Source organism: Anas acuta, chromosome 5 (genome assembly GCF_963932015.1).
Source record: "Anas acuta chromosome 5, bAnaAcu1.1, whole genome shotgun sequence".
Lineage (NCBI taxonomy): Eukaryota > Metazoa > Chordata > Aves > Anseriformes > Anatidae > Anas > Anas acuta.
In genome coordinates, this window is record NC_088983.1 from 49,154,449 (window position 1) to 49,173,183 (window position 18,735).

The 18,735-nt window shown below is 39.8% G+C and overlaps 1 protein-coding gene across 2 annotated transcripts in view; it reads right to left on the reverse strand.

Annotated features, from left to right (window-relative positions):
• The window catches only part of SLC1A2 (solute carrier family 1 member 2), a 93,068-nt gene that overhangs the window by 16,497 nt on the left and 57,836 nt on the right, over positions 1-18,735 (reverse strand). For both annotated transcript variants that reach the window (XM_068684666.1, XM_068684667.1), the window contains exons 4-9: positions 18,291-18,541; positions 14,616-14,781; positions 11,488-11,614; positions 9,108-9,341; positions 5,160-5,354; positions 1,988-2,122 (exon numbers count right to left, since the gene is read on the reverse strand). In XM_068684666.1, the coding sequence (XP_068540767.1) occupies positions 1,988-2,122; positions 5,160-5,354; positions 9,108-9,341; positions 11,488-11,614; positions 14,616-14,781; positions 18,291-18,541 (1,108 nt within the window). The remainder of the gene's footprint in view (positions 1-1,987; positions 2,123-5,159; positions 5,355-9,107; positions 9,342-11,487; positions 11,615-14,615; positions 14,782-18,290; positions 18,542-18,735) is intronic.

The window sequence follows — 18,735 nt, forward strand, 5'->3', positions numbered from 1 at the left end:
AACCTTATTAGCTGAAAGGTTCTTTGTTTGGCATTTCTTCTGGAAAGATACCATAAAATATTTTTTTCAGGAGTGCTTTCTTTCAGTCTAGCCTTCCTATACTTACATTCACTGCTGCTACAGCTCCACTGTACGGAGGTTTTTATTTCTCTAAGCAGGGCTGCATTAGCCAGGGGTAACAATTCCCAAGCTGAGCCTGAAATACAACAGCTACTACTGGATCACAGCTGCTGGTAACTTACAGATCTGAGGTTTGCTAGTGTGGGCAGAGCTTCTCAGTCCAGAGGAATATTTTTAAATGATATTTCCCTACAATAACAAAACAAAACAAAACAAAAAAAAAAACCCACAGGCTCCTTTTACACATTCTTCTACCAACTGCAGAAACCTACCTATTTGTCTCACTTTGAGAGCCAGTAAAAATATACACTTAAAATGAGTATCCGCTTCCCTTTTGCGCTGCTCTTACCAGCTGCAGATTCCTATACCACCTTCCTATTTTCAGCCATGACCTCATAAATTTAACAAACCCACAGAATATCACATTTTTTCCCTTTGCCAGCTGTACTCTGACGGCTGAACCTGCCTCATTTTGCCATTCTGAGTCATGATATCATCATATTCATTTATATATAAAATATGTAAGTCATCTTTTCCCTTTGCCTTCCCAACCTGTAAGTTCCTCTTTCATTTTTATCTGAAGCAGAAAAGGAGCTGTGTGCTATTTGTCACAACTCAGTGACAAGACAGATAATAATAGATACAGTTCAGAAGTCATGTCAGGGGATTGACCAAGATCGTGAATTCTTCTCAATAAGTTAAAAGATAATGACAGGGGAAAAAAAAAAAAAAAAAAAAAAAAAAGAATCTATTTCATCTTAACATTTTCAACATTTCTATTCCTTCTTGCATATTTTTAGCAGTGTATCTGATTGAAAGCTACCGCAAATGAGCAGCTGAGGTTGCAAGTGTAGGAGAAAATGCACAAATAGTACAGAAAACTTACATCTCCCCTTCCTGGCACCACAGCTGGCACAATATTAAAATACTTCTTTACTATATAAAAGTATATTGAAGGAGAGATGGCTGTTGAGCAGAATATTCTGTGCTGTAGCAGTACAGGACAATATAAAACCTCCTAAAGACAAGAACAACTTAGTAGGCTACTGAGTCACTGTTGGCTTTGCATAGGTGATGGAAAGATGTCTACTGTGTCAAATGCAACACAAGAAAAGATATGGCATAGCATATACTTTGTATTTACAGCTTCTGTATTCATATGTTGAACAACAAAAGCTTTGGACAACTATCCCTGGGTTAGCTGTTTCTTGTCAGAAGACTAGCAATGGCACTGAAACCATTTGGTTTGATGGATGGACATGGATCTCAAGTCCTTGAAAATGAAAATTGGGCTTTCCAGTTTGAAGGATCTGTCAGTAAAACCAGGCTGTGGAATGACCTTCATTCTTCTAGTTTGCTTTCTGATTTTTTTCTTTATATCCTGCTCTATAACAGTTTCTATCTTCAAAGCATTTTAGTTTCTTATGTACAAAAAGAAATTTAACTTCTCCACTATAAGCAAAACATTTTATAATACAAATGCCCAAATTCCCCAATAACATGTTGACAGCATGGTTTTGGACCCCCTATTCAGCATTTATCCTTTATTTCAGCATAGAACTATAAGAAACAGAAAGATGAAAACAGAGATCAGAAAACTGCAGTTGATCTATGTCTGTGAAAGGGTGGCATCATTAAGAAGATTAAAATACATGAACGTGGACCCAAGGGTCATACAAGAAGATGGTTCACAGAAACAGACTTTAGTAGTTCTGTAATATTTTGTATAACCCGAGATGCCTATTTCCTTCTTTGCTTTATCTGTAGAAGAAGTTCTTAGAGTTCTTTAAGATCACTAGGTGAAAAACATTACAGACAAGCATTCACTATTTTTTCTGCATCAAGCAGTGGAGTCACCATAACTTACAAAAGCCAGTCAACAGCAACAAGCAAACTGATGTCCTGGGTAGGGAGACCCACTGCAGTAAGGATCAGAAGCATAGTGACGAGTCCCGCACTGGGAATACTGGCAGCTCCAACACTTGCAAGGGTGGCAGTCAAACTGCAAAAACAAAAATCAAATGGGAGTAGCAGGAAGGGAAACATATACTTTCATTGCATACTCGTGTGATCAATAGGAAGGTCTTATTTTTAATGAGTTCTTCCCTTAAAAGAGAGTACAATAAACCATGGCAAATTTAGGCCATATTTTTTCATGCTTGTGTTCTTCCAAAAATACTTATCTTGGGGAGGCCATTTGGGGGTTGTAGTGAGAAATATGAGAGAGTTGTTAGAGAGTTTTAAATTCTGTAAGTTGGTTACAACTTTCAAATCTTTGGCCTGGAGTGTGTTTTTTTGTTTGTTTGTTTGTTTTGTTTTGTTTTGTTTTCTGATTTCTACCAACACATTAGTGCAGGGGTTATTGAATCCTGAGTTTTGGTCATGTAGACTTGCTGTAGTTTGGTAGCTACAGGCTGAATTTTCAGGGCAGTTCATTTATGTTTATTTTATGGTACCTGAACACTGAATTGTAAGACAATGGTTGAGAGAAAGTGGTTATTATTGAGTGCAGAAGAGTAAAAGTCATTGTATCCAAATCCTATAGTACAAGCCAGTAGTGTACCAAGCCTAGATACAAATAACCCTACATAAAAATGCAAAATTCTTCTGATTGTTTCATAAATCCAAAACTGTACTTGCTTCAGCCTCTCTTCTTTTCTTGATGAAAACCAATAGAGTGACTGTCAATGTTCCAAATGCTGAACTTTGTAAAAAACATAACGTAGATCATAACAAATATCAACATCACAGGCCAATACTATGCAGAATGGAAAGTAAATTTGTCAGAGAATAAGCCAAGAGGAGGAAAAAAGGAAGAAAGAAAAAGGAGAAGGAGGAGGAGAAGGAGGGGAAGGAGGAGGAGGAGGAGCAGGAGCAGAAGGAGAAGGAGGAGGAGGAGGAGGAGGAGGAGGAGGAGGAGGAGGAGGAGGAGGAGGAGGAGGAGGAGAAGGAGAAGGAGAAGGAGAAGGAGAAGGAGAAGGAGAAGGAGAAGGAGAAGGAGGAGGAGGAGGAGGAGGAGGAGGAGGAGGAGGAGGAGGAGGAGGAGGAGGAGGAGGAGGAGGAGGAGGAGGAGGAGGAGGAGGAGGAGGAGGAGGAGGAGGAGGAGGAGGAGGAGGAGGAGGAGGAGGAGGAGGAGGAGGAGGAGGAGGAGGAGGAGAAGGAGAAGGAGAAGGAGAAGGAGAAGGAGAAGGAGAAGGAGAAGGAGAAGGAGAAGGAGAAGGAGAAGGAGGAGAAGGAGAAGGAGAAGGAGAAGGAGAAGGAGAAGGAGAAGGAGAAGGAGAAGGAGAAGGAGAAGGAGAAGGAGAAGGAGAAGGAGAAGGAGAAGGAGAAGGAGAAGGAGAAGGAGAAGGAGAAGGAGGAGGAGGAGGAGGAGGAGGAGGAGGAGGAGGAGGAGGAGGAGGAGGAGGAGGAGGAGGAGGAGGAGGAGAAGGAGAAGGAGAAGGAGAAGGAGAAGGAGAAGGAGAAGGAGAAGGAGAAGGAGAAGGAGAAGGAGAAGGAGAAGGAGAAGGAGAAGGAGAAGGAGAAGGAGAAGGAGAAGGAGAAGGAGAAGGAGAAGGAGAAGTATTTGAGTTTACATCCAGGTTGTTTGAATATCTCCAGTATCACATGCTGAGTTTGGCAGACAAAACCTAATAACTTCCCATTCATTTGTGTTGGTACCTAGAGGGATAGTTCTTGTCATATCGTTGCAGCAAAAATGTGCTGTTACATGAAGAGGAGAATGAATGTTTTTCCTACAGATACCCCAGAGGTGCCTGCTGCTTAGTATATGCAAGTCACGAGTTGGTGAGCCCAGCCTTAAAATAGCGGGGTCAGACAGCGCTAGTGAGTCAGCACCTCAGAGGTACTGAGGGGAAAAGGAGTAACTGTGCTCCAGGCTTAGCAAATCTCTTGGCCAACATCTGATTCCTGACTTTAATTGCCCTGATCTTATTTTGGTTTAAAGAGTAGCACCTCTAAAATTACTGTTCTCATTTTCATCAGGACATATGAGTCACTAGGGTCTAGCATTTGCCTTCATTAGAAGCAGCACTGCACCTTTTAGAAACCTTGGTTTTTCTACTTTAGGGGCTGAGGCAAGAGGTAAAGAAATGGAAAATGTGCTGATAATATAGCTGGGTAAGAAACATAGAATTATACTTCCCTATGCAGGAGTTTCTTTAGTGCTAAAAAGGTTTAATAAAAGAAAAGTTGGGTGGGTGGGTGAAAACTACAGGAAGAAGGCAAACTTGGCAGCCATCACTTGTGGTTTGCATTTTAACTATTCAAAATGTTAGGCCTGGTGTTTTTATCGAGTTTTCCATTGTACATTAACTTTAGCTGCAGCAGTCATGACTTTGCCTTTGTTTTTTATTAGTCACTACATCTAATGAGTCTTAAAACTCCATTACAGTAAACAGTCTTCAATCACTCTTACCCATTTTGAATGGGTATTTTCTTTGTCTTTCTAAAAATGCAGCTTTGTCCTTAATATGATGATTTGAAATGAAAAGATTAGAGCCAACATTCTCTGGGTTAGAGAGAAAAAGCCTGAGTGTGCCTAGACCATGCAGCAGGCAATCTCACTCTCAGGATGCTTTATAGTCAGCCCATTGTTTTTTACTGTTTACAAAAGTCACAGAAAAAGAAAAAAAAAAATACACACACACACAAAACAAGACATAGATAAAATTTTAGGTATATTTTTCTCTTCCAGTGTTTATAAACAGGTACATTCTAGAAAGTTAATGCCCCATATATCACTCGGGGCATCCCTCTGTACTAAAAGGCACAGCATTGGACAAAGCATGCTGAATTTCATCATGTATTGTCAACTGCAAAACTTCATAAATCACCACCAGCGTGCATTGAGGCTGCAAATGATGGAAAATTTGCATCACTAGAGAGCCAGGACCCATGTATATTACATTCCTTTGCATATCATTATTACAAATCCATGTGTTTCATAGCAGTTCCCACAGCCACTGAGAAGACATCCAACCCAAAGCTTCACATTTTATAGTCTTTAGAAACAAAGCTTATGAGTCTTTTGAACTGACCTCACAGTAACTATCTGGCCTCCATCCAGCTCAATTCCATTCATCTGTGCTATGAAGATGGCAGCCACAGCCTCATAAAGGGCAGTTCCATCCATGTTAATTGTTGCTCCAACAGGAAGAACAAACCTTGTTACACGTTTATCAATGCCTAGATTTTCTTCAAGACACCGGAATGTGACAGGTAATGTTCCAGCACTGAAGGAAAGAAAGCAAATAAGTACAGAAGACAATGTTATAATATAATATATACATGAGGGAGCAAAGTCAAATTCTGCTCTCTGTGTTTACACTTTCTACTTGTACTTTCAGCTGTGATTCAAGCTATCTTGGCCAATTTTTCAATTATATCTACATTTAGCTGGAGGTGGGACTGAGGCCAAGACACAAACATGACTCAAGGAGGGATGAGAGCTTGAGAGATTGTAGATGAAGCTTTCAGACTCCTCAATGAGTTATTTCTTGCATTTTGTTCAAAAAGACCAGTTCCAGATGTTTTCTGATGGACAGAACTACATGCAAAGGGACAAATATTTCTTTGACTGTAAATTTTCTCTGAAGGGATAAATCAGTGCTGCATCAAGGAAGGAAAAAGCCAGGCAATAGCATACACAGCCCATGCAGCTCCCAAACATTGGAGGACAGGAAAGGATATGAAACATGGTTGGAGGATAAGAAAAGAAAGGAAAGACGGCTGGAAAAGGGAACGGCTCTTTGCACAGATCCACAGTGCGTTGCCTTTGTGGGAATGGTTAAGGCTATTACATTAACTTCCTTAAAGTAAAACTCCACCTAAAAATACTCTTGAAGGCAGAACATACTCTCTGTATGATTATTACTCCCTGTAGATGCAAATATCTTCTACTTCCCTTCCCTAGCAGGTCTGCCTGCCTCAGGCAAAGGACTTGCTGCAACAAGTATGAAAGCCACACAGGAGCATGTTTTGGTTCCTTTCTTTTCCGTGTTATCTCTGAGGTCAAGTCCACCACTAAATGAAGTTGGTTGCTACCTGAAAAGCTGTTCTGAAAACAAACTTGACCTGGGGAAATTCCTTTTAATTGGTGTTTCATACAGAAGCAGCTGGAGCACATCTGTTGTGGTTTATTTGAGTCTTCATCTGAGTTGGCAGAATTTCTCAAAGGCCTTCACCATTACATACCACTAATGCTGGTGTCATTGCCCCTAAAAATTACTATTTTTCTTATAAAGGAGTAAAGAACTAGACTCACCAAATTTTCTCTGATAAATACTTACAGCATATTGTTTCTAGTGCCTTGTAACTTCAGAGTCTTTCCAACTCTTTCATTCATCCATTACCAGAGAGATGCTATTGGGTACAAAAACTGTCATCTTTCCATTTTACAGATAATTAAACCAAGGAAAAGGGAGATTGAAGGATGATTAGGTACCTAACTATAAATATGTAGTGCCCTAATAAATGTCTTCAGTTGTCTGGAACAAGCACATGAGGTTGATATACATCACATGAGATTTATTGGAAACTCAAACCCTTCTATACTGGCAGACAGACCTAAGTCACTTTTTAAATGACTCCTTGTTCCACTTCTCTGGAAACAGGACTTAGAAGACATAGGCTTGTAGATCCCCAACTTGTACTCAAATGATCAGACCATTCTTTGTTTAGAGAGGTGATTTTTTTAGCAGTTGCCAATAAACCAGATACACATTACCATTCATTTGTTCTAGCATCTTTAGAAATATATTTGCATTTAGGGTTTATTTTACTGTGGTTTTAATTGGAGTTAATCAAGTGTTGAATATTCTGCGTTTTTTAGCCAAATCAGAGACAATTTATAGTTTCTAAAAGCAATGTAGTATTCCCCCATAGGTTAACTCTAACAGCTATATTTATAGTAAATAGTGGAAAATATCTGGTGAGTCATTAACTAATGTTTGCTTGTCAATTTTCAAGTCAGTTCCACGATCACTTTGCCTTCTACATTAAAGCTGTTCCCACATCTTATTAAAAGAGAAATAGAAGTAGTTGACTGACACACATTGAAATCCAGTCAGATAAGTTTCTTTTTCTTCAGAAATACAAATCCCACCTTACCTTTGCTTTCACAAATGAGATCATCAGCACAAGGTGTGTATCAGCCATAGGTTAACAGTGTTGTAATGAACCCTGGCTGGCTCAGCAGGCAGGGACTGCAAGTATCTGCAAATATATGCATATATCTTGTGTATCTCCAAAGATATGCAAATATCTTCCCCCTTCAGTTCTGCCACCATGAGCAAGGACAGGTTTGCAGACCATGGAGACAAGGTTTCTTTATTAAAAGAGCACAGTAAATAGATGCCTTCCATGTTTTCTCAGCCTAGCCAAACAGAGGGCCTTAATAGGTCCCTGAATAGAAATAATTTCTGGCTCCCCAAAGTGCCAGGTTAGACTGTATGATGGTGACTGTTGTCATGTGGTGATCTGCCTGTGGAGCTACAAACTGGTCCACTTCCAGTCCGTCAGTAATTCAGATCTCAACAGCAGTCAGGTGGTAAACGTAGCACCCAGATAAATCCATAAGCTGGAACCATTTAGAATCCCCTACATTGTTCCATTGTGATCCTCCAGCAGGAAAAAAAAAAAAAAAAAAAAAAAAAACTTCATACTGAAAAAACAAACTTGAAAATGTTGTGTATGCACACTGCAAAATGTTAATGAAAAATCTAGGTGGAAACTTGAATATTCAAGTGCAGAAAAGCCTTAGGGAAATTGTGGTTTAGTCAAACTCCTGGCCAGACTGCATCTCCTATAATGCTTTGGTGTTTATGAAAGAACTACAGAATTACTGAGGTTGGAAGGCACCTCTGGAGCTCACCTATTCCAGCCACTCGCATCAATGCAGAGGCATCTAGAGTAAAGTACACAGACTGTGCCCAATTGAGATTTGAATATCTCCAGGGATGTTCCACAAATTTTCTGGGTAACCTGTGCTCCACCACCACCTCGGTAAAACAGATTCTTCTGTTCAGATGGAATTCCTTGTGTTTTGATTTGTGCCCACTGCCCCTTGTCCTATCACTGGGCACCACTGAGAAGAATCCTCCTCCATTGTCTCTACACCATCCCATCAGATATATATGCACATCAGTGATGTCCCCTCAGAGTCTCTCATCCAGCAGAGCAGTTTTAACCCAGAGGCAGATGAGTTACTGTTCTGTTGAGGTGTTCCTGAAGTCAAGATGGCTCAGGATTTTTGATGGTCAGTTTTGAATTTGGTTTTGTTGTTTTTACCTTTCCAATTGTAACAAGTTCTTATTTTCTTCAGAAAGAAAGTGTTTATTGAGGAAAAACATTTATTATAAAATATACTATTTCACTGGAAAAAAAAAATATCAACAGACAATCTGCAGGTTGCCCCAATGCAAAGCATCAGTTTATTACTGGGAGTAATTCAGTTGTCTACCCCATTTTCTGAGACTGGTCTGTGTGTTACCAATGAGTCTAATATGCTCAGATTGTTACTAAAGTCGCCTTGTTCTGCTAAATTGGATGAAAAAATAAAGTGAAGGTTATAGTAACACCTTGCCACTGTTTGGGAACCGGGTTCTGTTTAAGCCTAATATGCATAGATTTTTTTTGCATAGAGTTTTTAATATATGCATGGATTTTTTTTCCAAAGAGGAAAGGTCTTGGATGCACTGAAATCTTCACTGAGATCAGCAGATACACACAAATCCTACAACCCCACTACAGCCTCTGCTGCCTGCTACCATGATACTTCAAAACAGGAAGCAACTGGTAGCCACAGGACACCTTCATCCATTTATTTCATAAAAGAAAAAAAAAAAAAAAAAAAAAAAACACGTAGTTTTTATTCAATGGCATAAAATGATTTTACTGTGAAGGTCAAAACAGCAGATTTATCACTTCTAAACAGCATCTAATAACCTGCTAAAAAATTTATTAAAGGTGTTATTTCTTGAGTGTACCTGGAAGCTGTGCCTAGTGCTGTGATCCATGCCTGGAAAATCCCAGCAAGGAATGAAAAGGGGCTTTTCCTCGTTATCACAAAGTAAAGCAGAGGCAGGAAGATCCCTCCATGGATGACAAGACCCACAATCACTGTTACCATGTACATGCCAAGTTGTCTAGCAACTACTTCTAAATCCTTGATTGCAATGATTTTTCCACAGATGAGGCAAGCAATGCCCAAAGGGGAATACCTGGAGAAAGAGAACAAGCATAAACAGAACTGGTCTTTGCAGCATGCAGTCATAAAATTAGTGCTTAATATAGACTGGAGACAGACTAGGGGCTTCCCAGGCTCAACTCTGAGAACCAGGCCAGGAAGTGATGGAAATTCAATGGATAGCTTTCACACCTCTTTTAAAAACACTGCCCATTTTCAGCAAATTCCACATCTACTTTATTTTATTCTATTGCACTGAATGGAATATGCATTTTCCTGAATAGTCTTTGATCCTGGAATAACATCCTATGATAACATGATAATGTTATACAGGCTTGCACCATTATGCAGAGTACTGCAGTAGTTGTTTTTAGTTTGTGACTTTGAAAATTCATTGTTCATCTGGTTTCAGGGAGTTGTTTAATTTGTTTCGGCTAAACACCATGCTCCTGAGAGTGTTGTTAACTGCTGGAGTTACCACAGGAGTTCCAGCTCTTGGTGCGGAGAAGTCATAAACCAAACAATGCAATTCTGCATGAAAAAGTGCAGTTGTCTTTATAAACACACACACACAGAAGCTGCTTCTAGCCACAGCGTTTCTTTAACAATTCTAGACAGAGGTGAACAAGTGGAGCTCCCAGCACCTATCTCCTTCATTGAGAAAAGAGAAATAAAAAGCACATCAGTAAAAAAACAAAACAAAACAAAATTAAAAAAAAAAAAAGTGCAGCGAATTTCTTGAAATGTGAATGGCTTCCTGCCATTGCAACACTGACCACTACGGAAACTTTATAACTTCAGTAAGGCATTAAGTCTTGGGCATACCAACTGGTGCTAAGAGAAGTAAGAGTAAATTCTCGCTCTTGTAGTGTTATGAGAGTATAGTCACTGTCTCTCTCCCTGTACAGTAGAAAGCAGCAAATTACAATAACTACTGAAAGAAGAAGAGCTTTGTGATTAAAAGCAACTGCCTTTTTATGTTGCAAGATCCCCTATAGAAAAGCAGAAGCATAACAGGAATATAACAGGAATCATTGCTTCAAGTTCTTTTGTTTGACGCATTTCCACATCTGCATCACTCTTCCTACCTGCATCACTCTTGCATAAGATATCCTTTGAAACACTGATGATGCTAAAGGTTCATGCTTTGGGCACCCTTCTCCCTTTTCTATAAACTTTACCTATCTAAAGCCTCATAGAAAAGGTAGATCGCAGCCTTGTGACTCATGGAATAATTTCCAGGGACACCTGGGAATCACAGGAAGCAGTGAGCCAGGACACATGCATTGTATTGGAGTGGCTACTTCTGCTCTTAAAAGACCTTGGAGGTGCCAAAGGTAGTAGTATGATGCCACATGCAGCAATGTGCTTATATGTTCTGAAAAACTGGTTTTGTGTGATCTGGACAGGTTTGGCACTGTGTACACATAGCTCTGGGGAAGCCCTCAGAAGAAACAGAGTGAGAGAGAGAGTGAGAAAGAGAGAGAATCCCCTTCCAGAAATGTAAACAAGGGCTCAGTCTTAATTGGGTAAGTCACTCCCTTGAAGGCAAGCCAGGTCCCGTTATTACAGATGGGTGTACTTCAAAAACAGGATGGGTACCTTCCAGTGACCCCACTGCTGTGAGCCTCAAAAACTCAAGTTCTGCAGAAACTAGGGGGGGGAGGAGCTATACATCACTGAAAGCCACTGGAATTTTATTTGCTGGTAAAGTATTTTTATTACAGAAGACAGCAAATAAAGTATGTCTTCAGGCTTCTTTGTAATTATACCTTCTAGCTAATATCCTGGGATTATGCTAACCTCCCAGGAAGATTTGGATGTTCTTAATGTGGGGTGGTGTTGTATGCTTAGGTGTCCTTCTATATAGTGAACTTCAATAAGAAATGTGGCATTTGAAGGTCTTTGCCGGTACCTGCATGCCTTGGATTTTAGTAAACAAAGAACAAAACCTGTCATCTTCAGAAATATTTCAAAATCATTCCTAAATAGTCCTCAACAAATAGAAATAAAGCTGTTCTGGTTCTAACATAGCGGTTAAGGCTTTAAAAACCCAAGTATTTAATTCCATTGTTTACTAACAAACCGTGTTCACTACATGCTATATAAGGGTCTTGTAAGATTATTTAAATCTTTTTTTGTTGCTGTTGTTGTTCTAGAAGATAGGACTTTGAACTTACCACATGATCATAGTTACTAACTTCATTACAATCTCATTCAGAATGTTGAAGAAATCCACCATCATCTTGGCCTGTTCTCCCATTTTCCCCATAGCAATGCCAAAAGCAATAAAGAATCCTATCAAACCTATAGGGAAAAAAAATGCAACACAAAGAAAAGCAAGTAAAAACACATTTTTAGAAAGTTCTTGTACCTAATCAATGTCTTCATACTACCTACTAATCAATTTTTCAGAATGATTATAGTGCATTGCACATCTCTTCGGTCTTTTTAACATGATCTCACCCTCAACTTTCATGATCATATTCAGAAGAACATCCTTTACTCTAATATTTTACTACATTCCAATTGAAATTGGAACTATGTTTTTTTCTTTTTTTTTCTGAGTTGATCTGATCAGTAAAAAAATACCTATACCCTAATCTTTTCAGTGCCATGCAATTGCTAGAAACCTCATAGCCCCTGGCAAATGGGAGAGTCAACACAGCACCACACCACGACTGTTCTTTGTTGCTAAAACAGTCACTAGAGACCAAAAGCATTTTTGGCAAGCTTAAAAAATAAAAATAAAAATGGCAGAGTCAACCTACAGACTAGTCAGTTTTGTAATTTGAAGTCCCAGAACACACTTTTCACAGGCCAGGGGTACCCACCTTAAATGAAGAAGGTAGGGGTGGGAGGAGAAGGTGGGTACTGCACTTTAAACTAAACCACACAGAATTCATATTAAACAGATTGCCCTCACTGAAACCAGCATCAGTGGATATCTAATAATAGATTCAGTATGAGTAGGATTGGACCCCAACATTTAAATGACTAAGTTATGATAATATGTCAGACTGTTAGACTTTCAGTGTGCCTGTCATGTATTCCTTTTGAGCTGTGTTTCCAAAGCTAACCTTTAACTTCCAGCAATTTTCAGTGTCCAGAAAGGAATTGTTGGCTTTGAGGGTAAACTTTCAAACACAGTATGAGTACAGTATTATCAAATGTGTGAACCCATCTGGGAAATTCCTGAGGAAAAACCCATCAGGATACAAAAGCATTCTAAAGAAGGGAATTTTAGCTACCGGTATTCTGGGAAAAGACAGCCTGTCCCATATCTTCACATTGGGTTTAACATCTTTTTTTTATTATTTTAAATATCCATTCCACTGAATATAAGGTCATTCTCTAGCACCAAGATATTTCTTTTGAGTCCTTAAAGAGGGAAGTGAAATGTATGTGTGTGTGCTGCAGAGCATGGAGAAACGATGAAAAGCTTTTTAGTCAAAGACCAAGTAACTTCCTGGAATTCAGACTGTGCATCAGAAAATGTTTGTAGGTGTTTTTGTTCTGTTACTTCCAAACCAGTTGCTACATTAGTCAGAAAAGTCAAGTTGGCTCATACTTGCAGGAGTCTGCACGGTTTGCACAGTTTATGCAAGCTGGATGGCATTTCCCCAACATTTTCATTTCTTCATTAAAAAGAGGGGAAAAAAAGGGGGGGCGAGAAAAAAAAAAAAAAAAAGCAAGCAAACTCTGCAACATTTGAGTCTTTAGTCAAAACACTGCAGCATATATCCCACCTAAACTATAGTTTTAATGCTGTGCGTTTCCTTCCTGTAGGAGTTTTATTCAGCTTTCTAGCTCTTTTTTTTATCCATGATGGGACCAGCACAACTCAAATCCCACACTAAATGTAATACATCTCTCACATCAGAAATACTGCTTCATTTTAGCACAAAATAAAGAGTTCTAAGGAAAAAAAAAAAAAAAAAAAAGCAGGTGATGGTAACAGCATGAACACTGAGCTGTTGCCTCACACAGGGTGCAGAACATCGATCAGCACCTTAAAGCAGCACCTCTGCCCACAGAGGCAGAGTGAAACGAGGCGTCTTTGAGGCAGGCACAACGCAGTAGCTCTGGCTCTTGCAGAGCAAGCTGCTTCCCAGAGAAACCAATCATCTCAGATAAGCTTACTGATGCTATCTCGCCTGTGTCTGAGCGAAGCAGCCACTACCAACGTGCTCACCAACACCTGGAGCAGATCTGCAGGCACAGCAGCCACTGTCTCAGCAGGAACAGCTCATCAGCTTTAAGGGGTCTGTAAAGGGCCATTTGCCACTAAAAAGTGATGGCCTAGCATTGAGATAAAGCAGTGGAATAGGTACTGCCACGTACTGTCCCACTCTGAGGAGAGTGCCTGTAAACACGGGTGTGGGCCTCAGCCCTGTGAACACGCTGCCCCAGAGCACATGAATCTCCAAATGTAGGCGTGCTGATGAGTGGTACAAATTGAGGGCTAATTTGTGACCATCTTCACCCACATCCACAAAGAAGGTGAAGGTGGTGCACTCCTTTCCGAGCTGATAAAACTGAGTCTAGGCACAGAGGAGAAAATAGGAGCTGTGTGGCAACTCTTCATTCCCCCACACCCCCGCCCCAGTTTGAACAGGTGCTTCAGGAAGGAGTAGGAGATAGGCAAAACCTTCATACCACCCCCACATGCCGGCTTGTACAGACAAGATGGCACAATGGCAGTTGTTCATAATGTGCAGCTGGTAAAGGTCAGCAGCCAAGATGAAAGAGAGAGGGAGTTGTGACTCAGAGATGTGTCAAGCCTCTCTGGGATTTTTCTTGGGTGGTGTGGTGCACACCCCACCTCTCACTTCAGGCTGTGCCTCAAGCCAAAATCTAGTTCAACTTGCCCAAGAAACCTACTGGAAACAACTGAGCTCAAATGCATCAGGGGGTGGGTAGAGCATAGGCTCTTGAAGCTCTCCCCCATACTGTTTTGCCAATATGCATTAGTATTAGTCTAGGTAGGCTATTTGTAGGATGAAAGGATATTTTGCGTACCTCCTACATGCTTCCCCACAGTGCTCCAAACAATACCTGTAAAGCTGCCAATTCAGAATAATTCTCTTGGTTGTTTCTATGATATAGCCATAGTTCTACTAAGACCATTTGATTTTCATCTCACAGACCAAAGGGCAGCCGGTAGGTGATAACATTTTATGATGATTATTTGTGGAGACTAAACTTGCACTGAGAAGCAGATCAGACAACACCGACTACCCAGTCACAGCCAAAAACTGTGTCATGCATATGATGTACATATTTGACAGGCAAAAAGGTTCCCTACCCAGGACATTCATGCCATCCTTAAATTCCAGTCCCTTCTTAATGACCAGCTGGGCTTCTGGTGCTTCGCGCACTGTCTCATTCATGATAGCAAAGGCAGCATCAGTAACATTTGGTGGTTCTTCAATGGGTGGTGGCACCAACACTTTCTTGGTAACAGTTTGGATCTGAAAGCAATAAAAAGGAAGGATAAGAATGGAAACAGACCAAATGTAAAATGGGAGATCAGGAAGTAATTAAAAAAATTTATCTTGAAATTCCAGGAAACTATATTTTTAAAGGATTAGACATGCATTCCACAACCTCTTACCCCTTCTTCCAAAAATAAGTTTGTTTTTCAATAGTTCCAAGTGTCACAAAGTCCTGGGAGTCTTCAGCACAACTCTGGTGTGAAAACTATGTTAAATACTTGATCCATATTGCTACTGCTCCTTTGTCCAGATGGTTCACAAATGGTGCTTCACAGATTGCATGTTACACATAGATATAATTTATTTAGCACCAAAAGGCAGGCACCTCTAAGATCAGTCACAGCAGCAACTCTATAATAAGGCTTGTTATTCAGGATGGGCTGTCCAGCTCAAGTTATCATAGTTTGATGGTTGACTTGAATCAAAAACTCACGACAGTTCCAACACTTTGCTCAGTGACCGTGAGCTCAAAATGAAACACATGGAATCCCAGAGCTTTCCAATTAAAACATTTTGAGTGACAGATAACAGAGGATCTAAGCTGCCAGACACCTACTAAATCTGACCACCTTAAAAAAGAAGACAACAAAATCTGAATGGCTCTGGACCTCTCCTGGCATATGAAAGGCAGGGTTAACGGAAAGATAGGAAGGAATGGTAAAGGGAGAAACAGGCTTGAGTTATGGCTGGGGGCAGGAGGGCAGGAAGAATGAATATAAAGAGGGAGATCTATGATTTGTTCTGTTAGAAGGGACTGTGTTTCTTTCCCACTTCCCACCCTAAGCCTTTCCTGCCTTTTCATGGCTCTGAGGCAGGCAGAATGCTTGAGAAGCTACAACTGTTTTGCCACTGTTTCCCATCTGCTCCCTACTTTCCTTGTTTCCTAGAAATGAAGTTTAAGCAAGGCATCAGATCCAGTGTGTTAGCCTTTCAAAGAGCATTTGCACCTCCTTCTTGTTGTGATGACAAACTGTAGTACTATAGATGATGATCCAGATTTGATCCACATAACGTTGTAACATACCTTACATATCTCCTTTCAAAACCTGCTGTCTGCACCTACAGAGGGGGTTGTAGACAGAAAGCCTACACAGCTACTGTAAGAGAAACTCTTCAGTTGTCCTGAAACCATCCAACATGCCTGCATGTTTTCATTTATTTCCAGATTTGAATTTTATCTGAGACAACTTCACTTTTTATGTAAGGTAGCCAGAATATAAGAGCAGAGTCACAGAAATTAACCTTAAAACATTAAAGCACTCACAAATTCCGCAGCTGTCACTTAAGTCTTCAGCTTTTCATCGCATAAGGTCATAGCACTAAAAATGCTGAGCCTGACATTAAGTTTAGATTACAATTGCCTGAGGCCTGAAAATCATTTGAGCGTTACAGTCGTATTTAAACATAGGAGTCCATTTCTCTTCATGGCACACAAGAACTTAAGTCTCTGCTGGAATAGCAGTTTCTATTATAAATTAAGAATTTGTTGTAGACCGTGGAAATATTCAACAGGTACTGAAATCCCATGATGGCTCAGAGTTCAGTTTCCAAATGAGCTATATCAAAATTGTTATTTAATCCCTTCATTATTTGTAGAACTCCCACATAGGTCACTGCTGCATAGCACCACTGTTGCGCATGCTTCAAAATCACTCTGCAGGAACTCTGCAAAAATTGCTTCCTCCTAAGAGAACCTGGAGACTTTGAATGCTCATGGAGAGAGTCTGAATAAAAGTAGGAAGAGAAAATTTATGTTGACACCATTACAAGCTAATTTTCCTACTAAACAAAGAGGGGAATAAGTAAAACGTAACTCCCTTACTGAGCAGTTAAGAGCTAATAGAAGGCACAAGTTCCATTTGGAAAGGAGCATGACTGATTTTGTAAATGAAAGGTGGTTCTGTGCAGAGGCATTCAATGGCAATTAATTTGGAATCTCATAAGATGAAACTTAGGAAAACCAAAAAGCTCAGTAAGGGACTATCCTTCAGGTGCCACCTAAATTACCAGGACTGTGTCCACTGACTTTTACGAGCTTTGAAATAGGTCTGCATAGGCAAGTTTAAAAAACAATCAACGGAATTGGTAATCCATAACAATGGAATTGAACTGAAGATTGATATTACACACACTGAAAAAGCAGTATTAACTTTCCAAGAAAAAATAGTTGAAATGCGTAGCTTTATTTTTTCTCCTGAATTTTGTCCCATTGTCTAGATATTCAGCAACTTTCAACTGACCAGAAATTTAATTCTCTCTTTCATGGTTTAAACTGGGGAAAGGAAGGTAAAAAGAGAAAAAAAAAAAAAAGAAAAAAAAAGAAAAAAGAAAAGAAAAAAAAATCATAAGCACCCTGTTCTCCCCTCACTCAATTTTGCAAAACACATTTCATATTACATGTGGTGTTTGGCCAACCACAGTTTGACCACAACTGACATTCCCATGATGATTTGGAAATATTGAGAATGTTCTCTCATTAAACCCCAGAGGACTATGTGTTTTTATGTGGAAGTCTGTGAAAGAAGTGAAGCAATCCAAATCCTTTTGGCATCTTAGGTTGCCCTCTGTTCTTCCACCCCCATGGCCTCTTCTCCCTTCCCCCTTTTCTCTTCACTCTTCAGCCATAACCACAGCTCCAGCTGTCATGCCATTTCACTTAGGAACATTTAAGAACAGGTTTGGCAATGAACCCTGTTTCATCCAAAAAAAAAAAAATCCTCATTACTGCCAAACAGTTTGGTTGTAGGAAAAAGTAGCTCACATAGAAGAATTTTGTTTAAGCAGAAGATCAGCAAGCATACAATCTTCATTTCTTTTTCCCCTCAAAGTGAAGCCATTTTGATAAAGCATTAGCAGAAAGCTTTCAGACAAAATTATTTACCTACACAGCACGCAACACATGGTCTAACATGCATCTTTCCCAGCATCCTTCAAACCTGGCCTCATGGAGCCACCTGTAGGTGGGTCAGCCACTTGAGTGTATTATCCCCATATAATCTGGGTTGTAGTACAGCAATAGAAGTTATGAGAGATTGGGTTTCACACTACATTTCCACTGGCAGCCAACCTGAATGAAGATCACCTATACATTATACACAGGCCATTATAAAACCATCAGCTTTGTAAGACCAAAACCAAATTCAGCCAAGGTGAATGATCCTTTAAGTCATCATCCATTCAGCCACAACCTAGCATTCATGACCTTATATACTGTATACAAAGTAAGGAAAAGTTTTTAAGATTACCTAATAACAAACTAAAAATATTTCTTCTAAAAAAAAATATCTATGAAACAAAATAACTACGACATAAAACAAAGCAGCAACAAATAATATTCATTCATTTACCTGCACAAGACCTAAGACCTGTATTTTTCTTAGCATCATTATTTATGTCATTCAACTAGTGACATTAACTCTACAGACAACCATGGTAAATAAAAGATGTTTAAAAAAAATATATTGCCAAGGAGTAGAAGGATTTACCTGCTGAAAACATGCTTGGACTAGATTTTCAGGGAACAGGTTTCGTATCAGATCCAAGAAGGCATCCAGACTAGATACTTCATCATTCTTTTTCCCTTGACCTAGCTGTTTCCTGAGTTTTGGATTCCCTGGATGGATAGCTAAAACCAGAATCACACCCAGCACGGCAGCGATAATAGTGGTGGACATGTAGTAGACCATGGCTCTTGTTCCCAATCGGCCACTTGCTTTAGCATCTAAACCAGACAGTCCTGCAGGTGTTTTATTTTTAAGAAACAAACAAAGAAATAGAGTTTCAATACCCACTTCAATAATCATCACAGAAAATACTGTCTAATTTACATAGTTTAATGTCTGCCTATTTCTTGTCTGTGCAAAATTCTCACCACTACATAGACTACTGAAGGTTCTCCCTCCAAATCTTATGTGAGCAATGTCTGCTGTT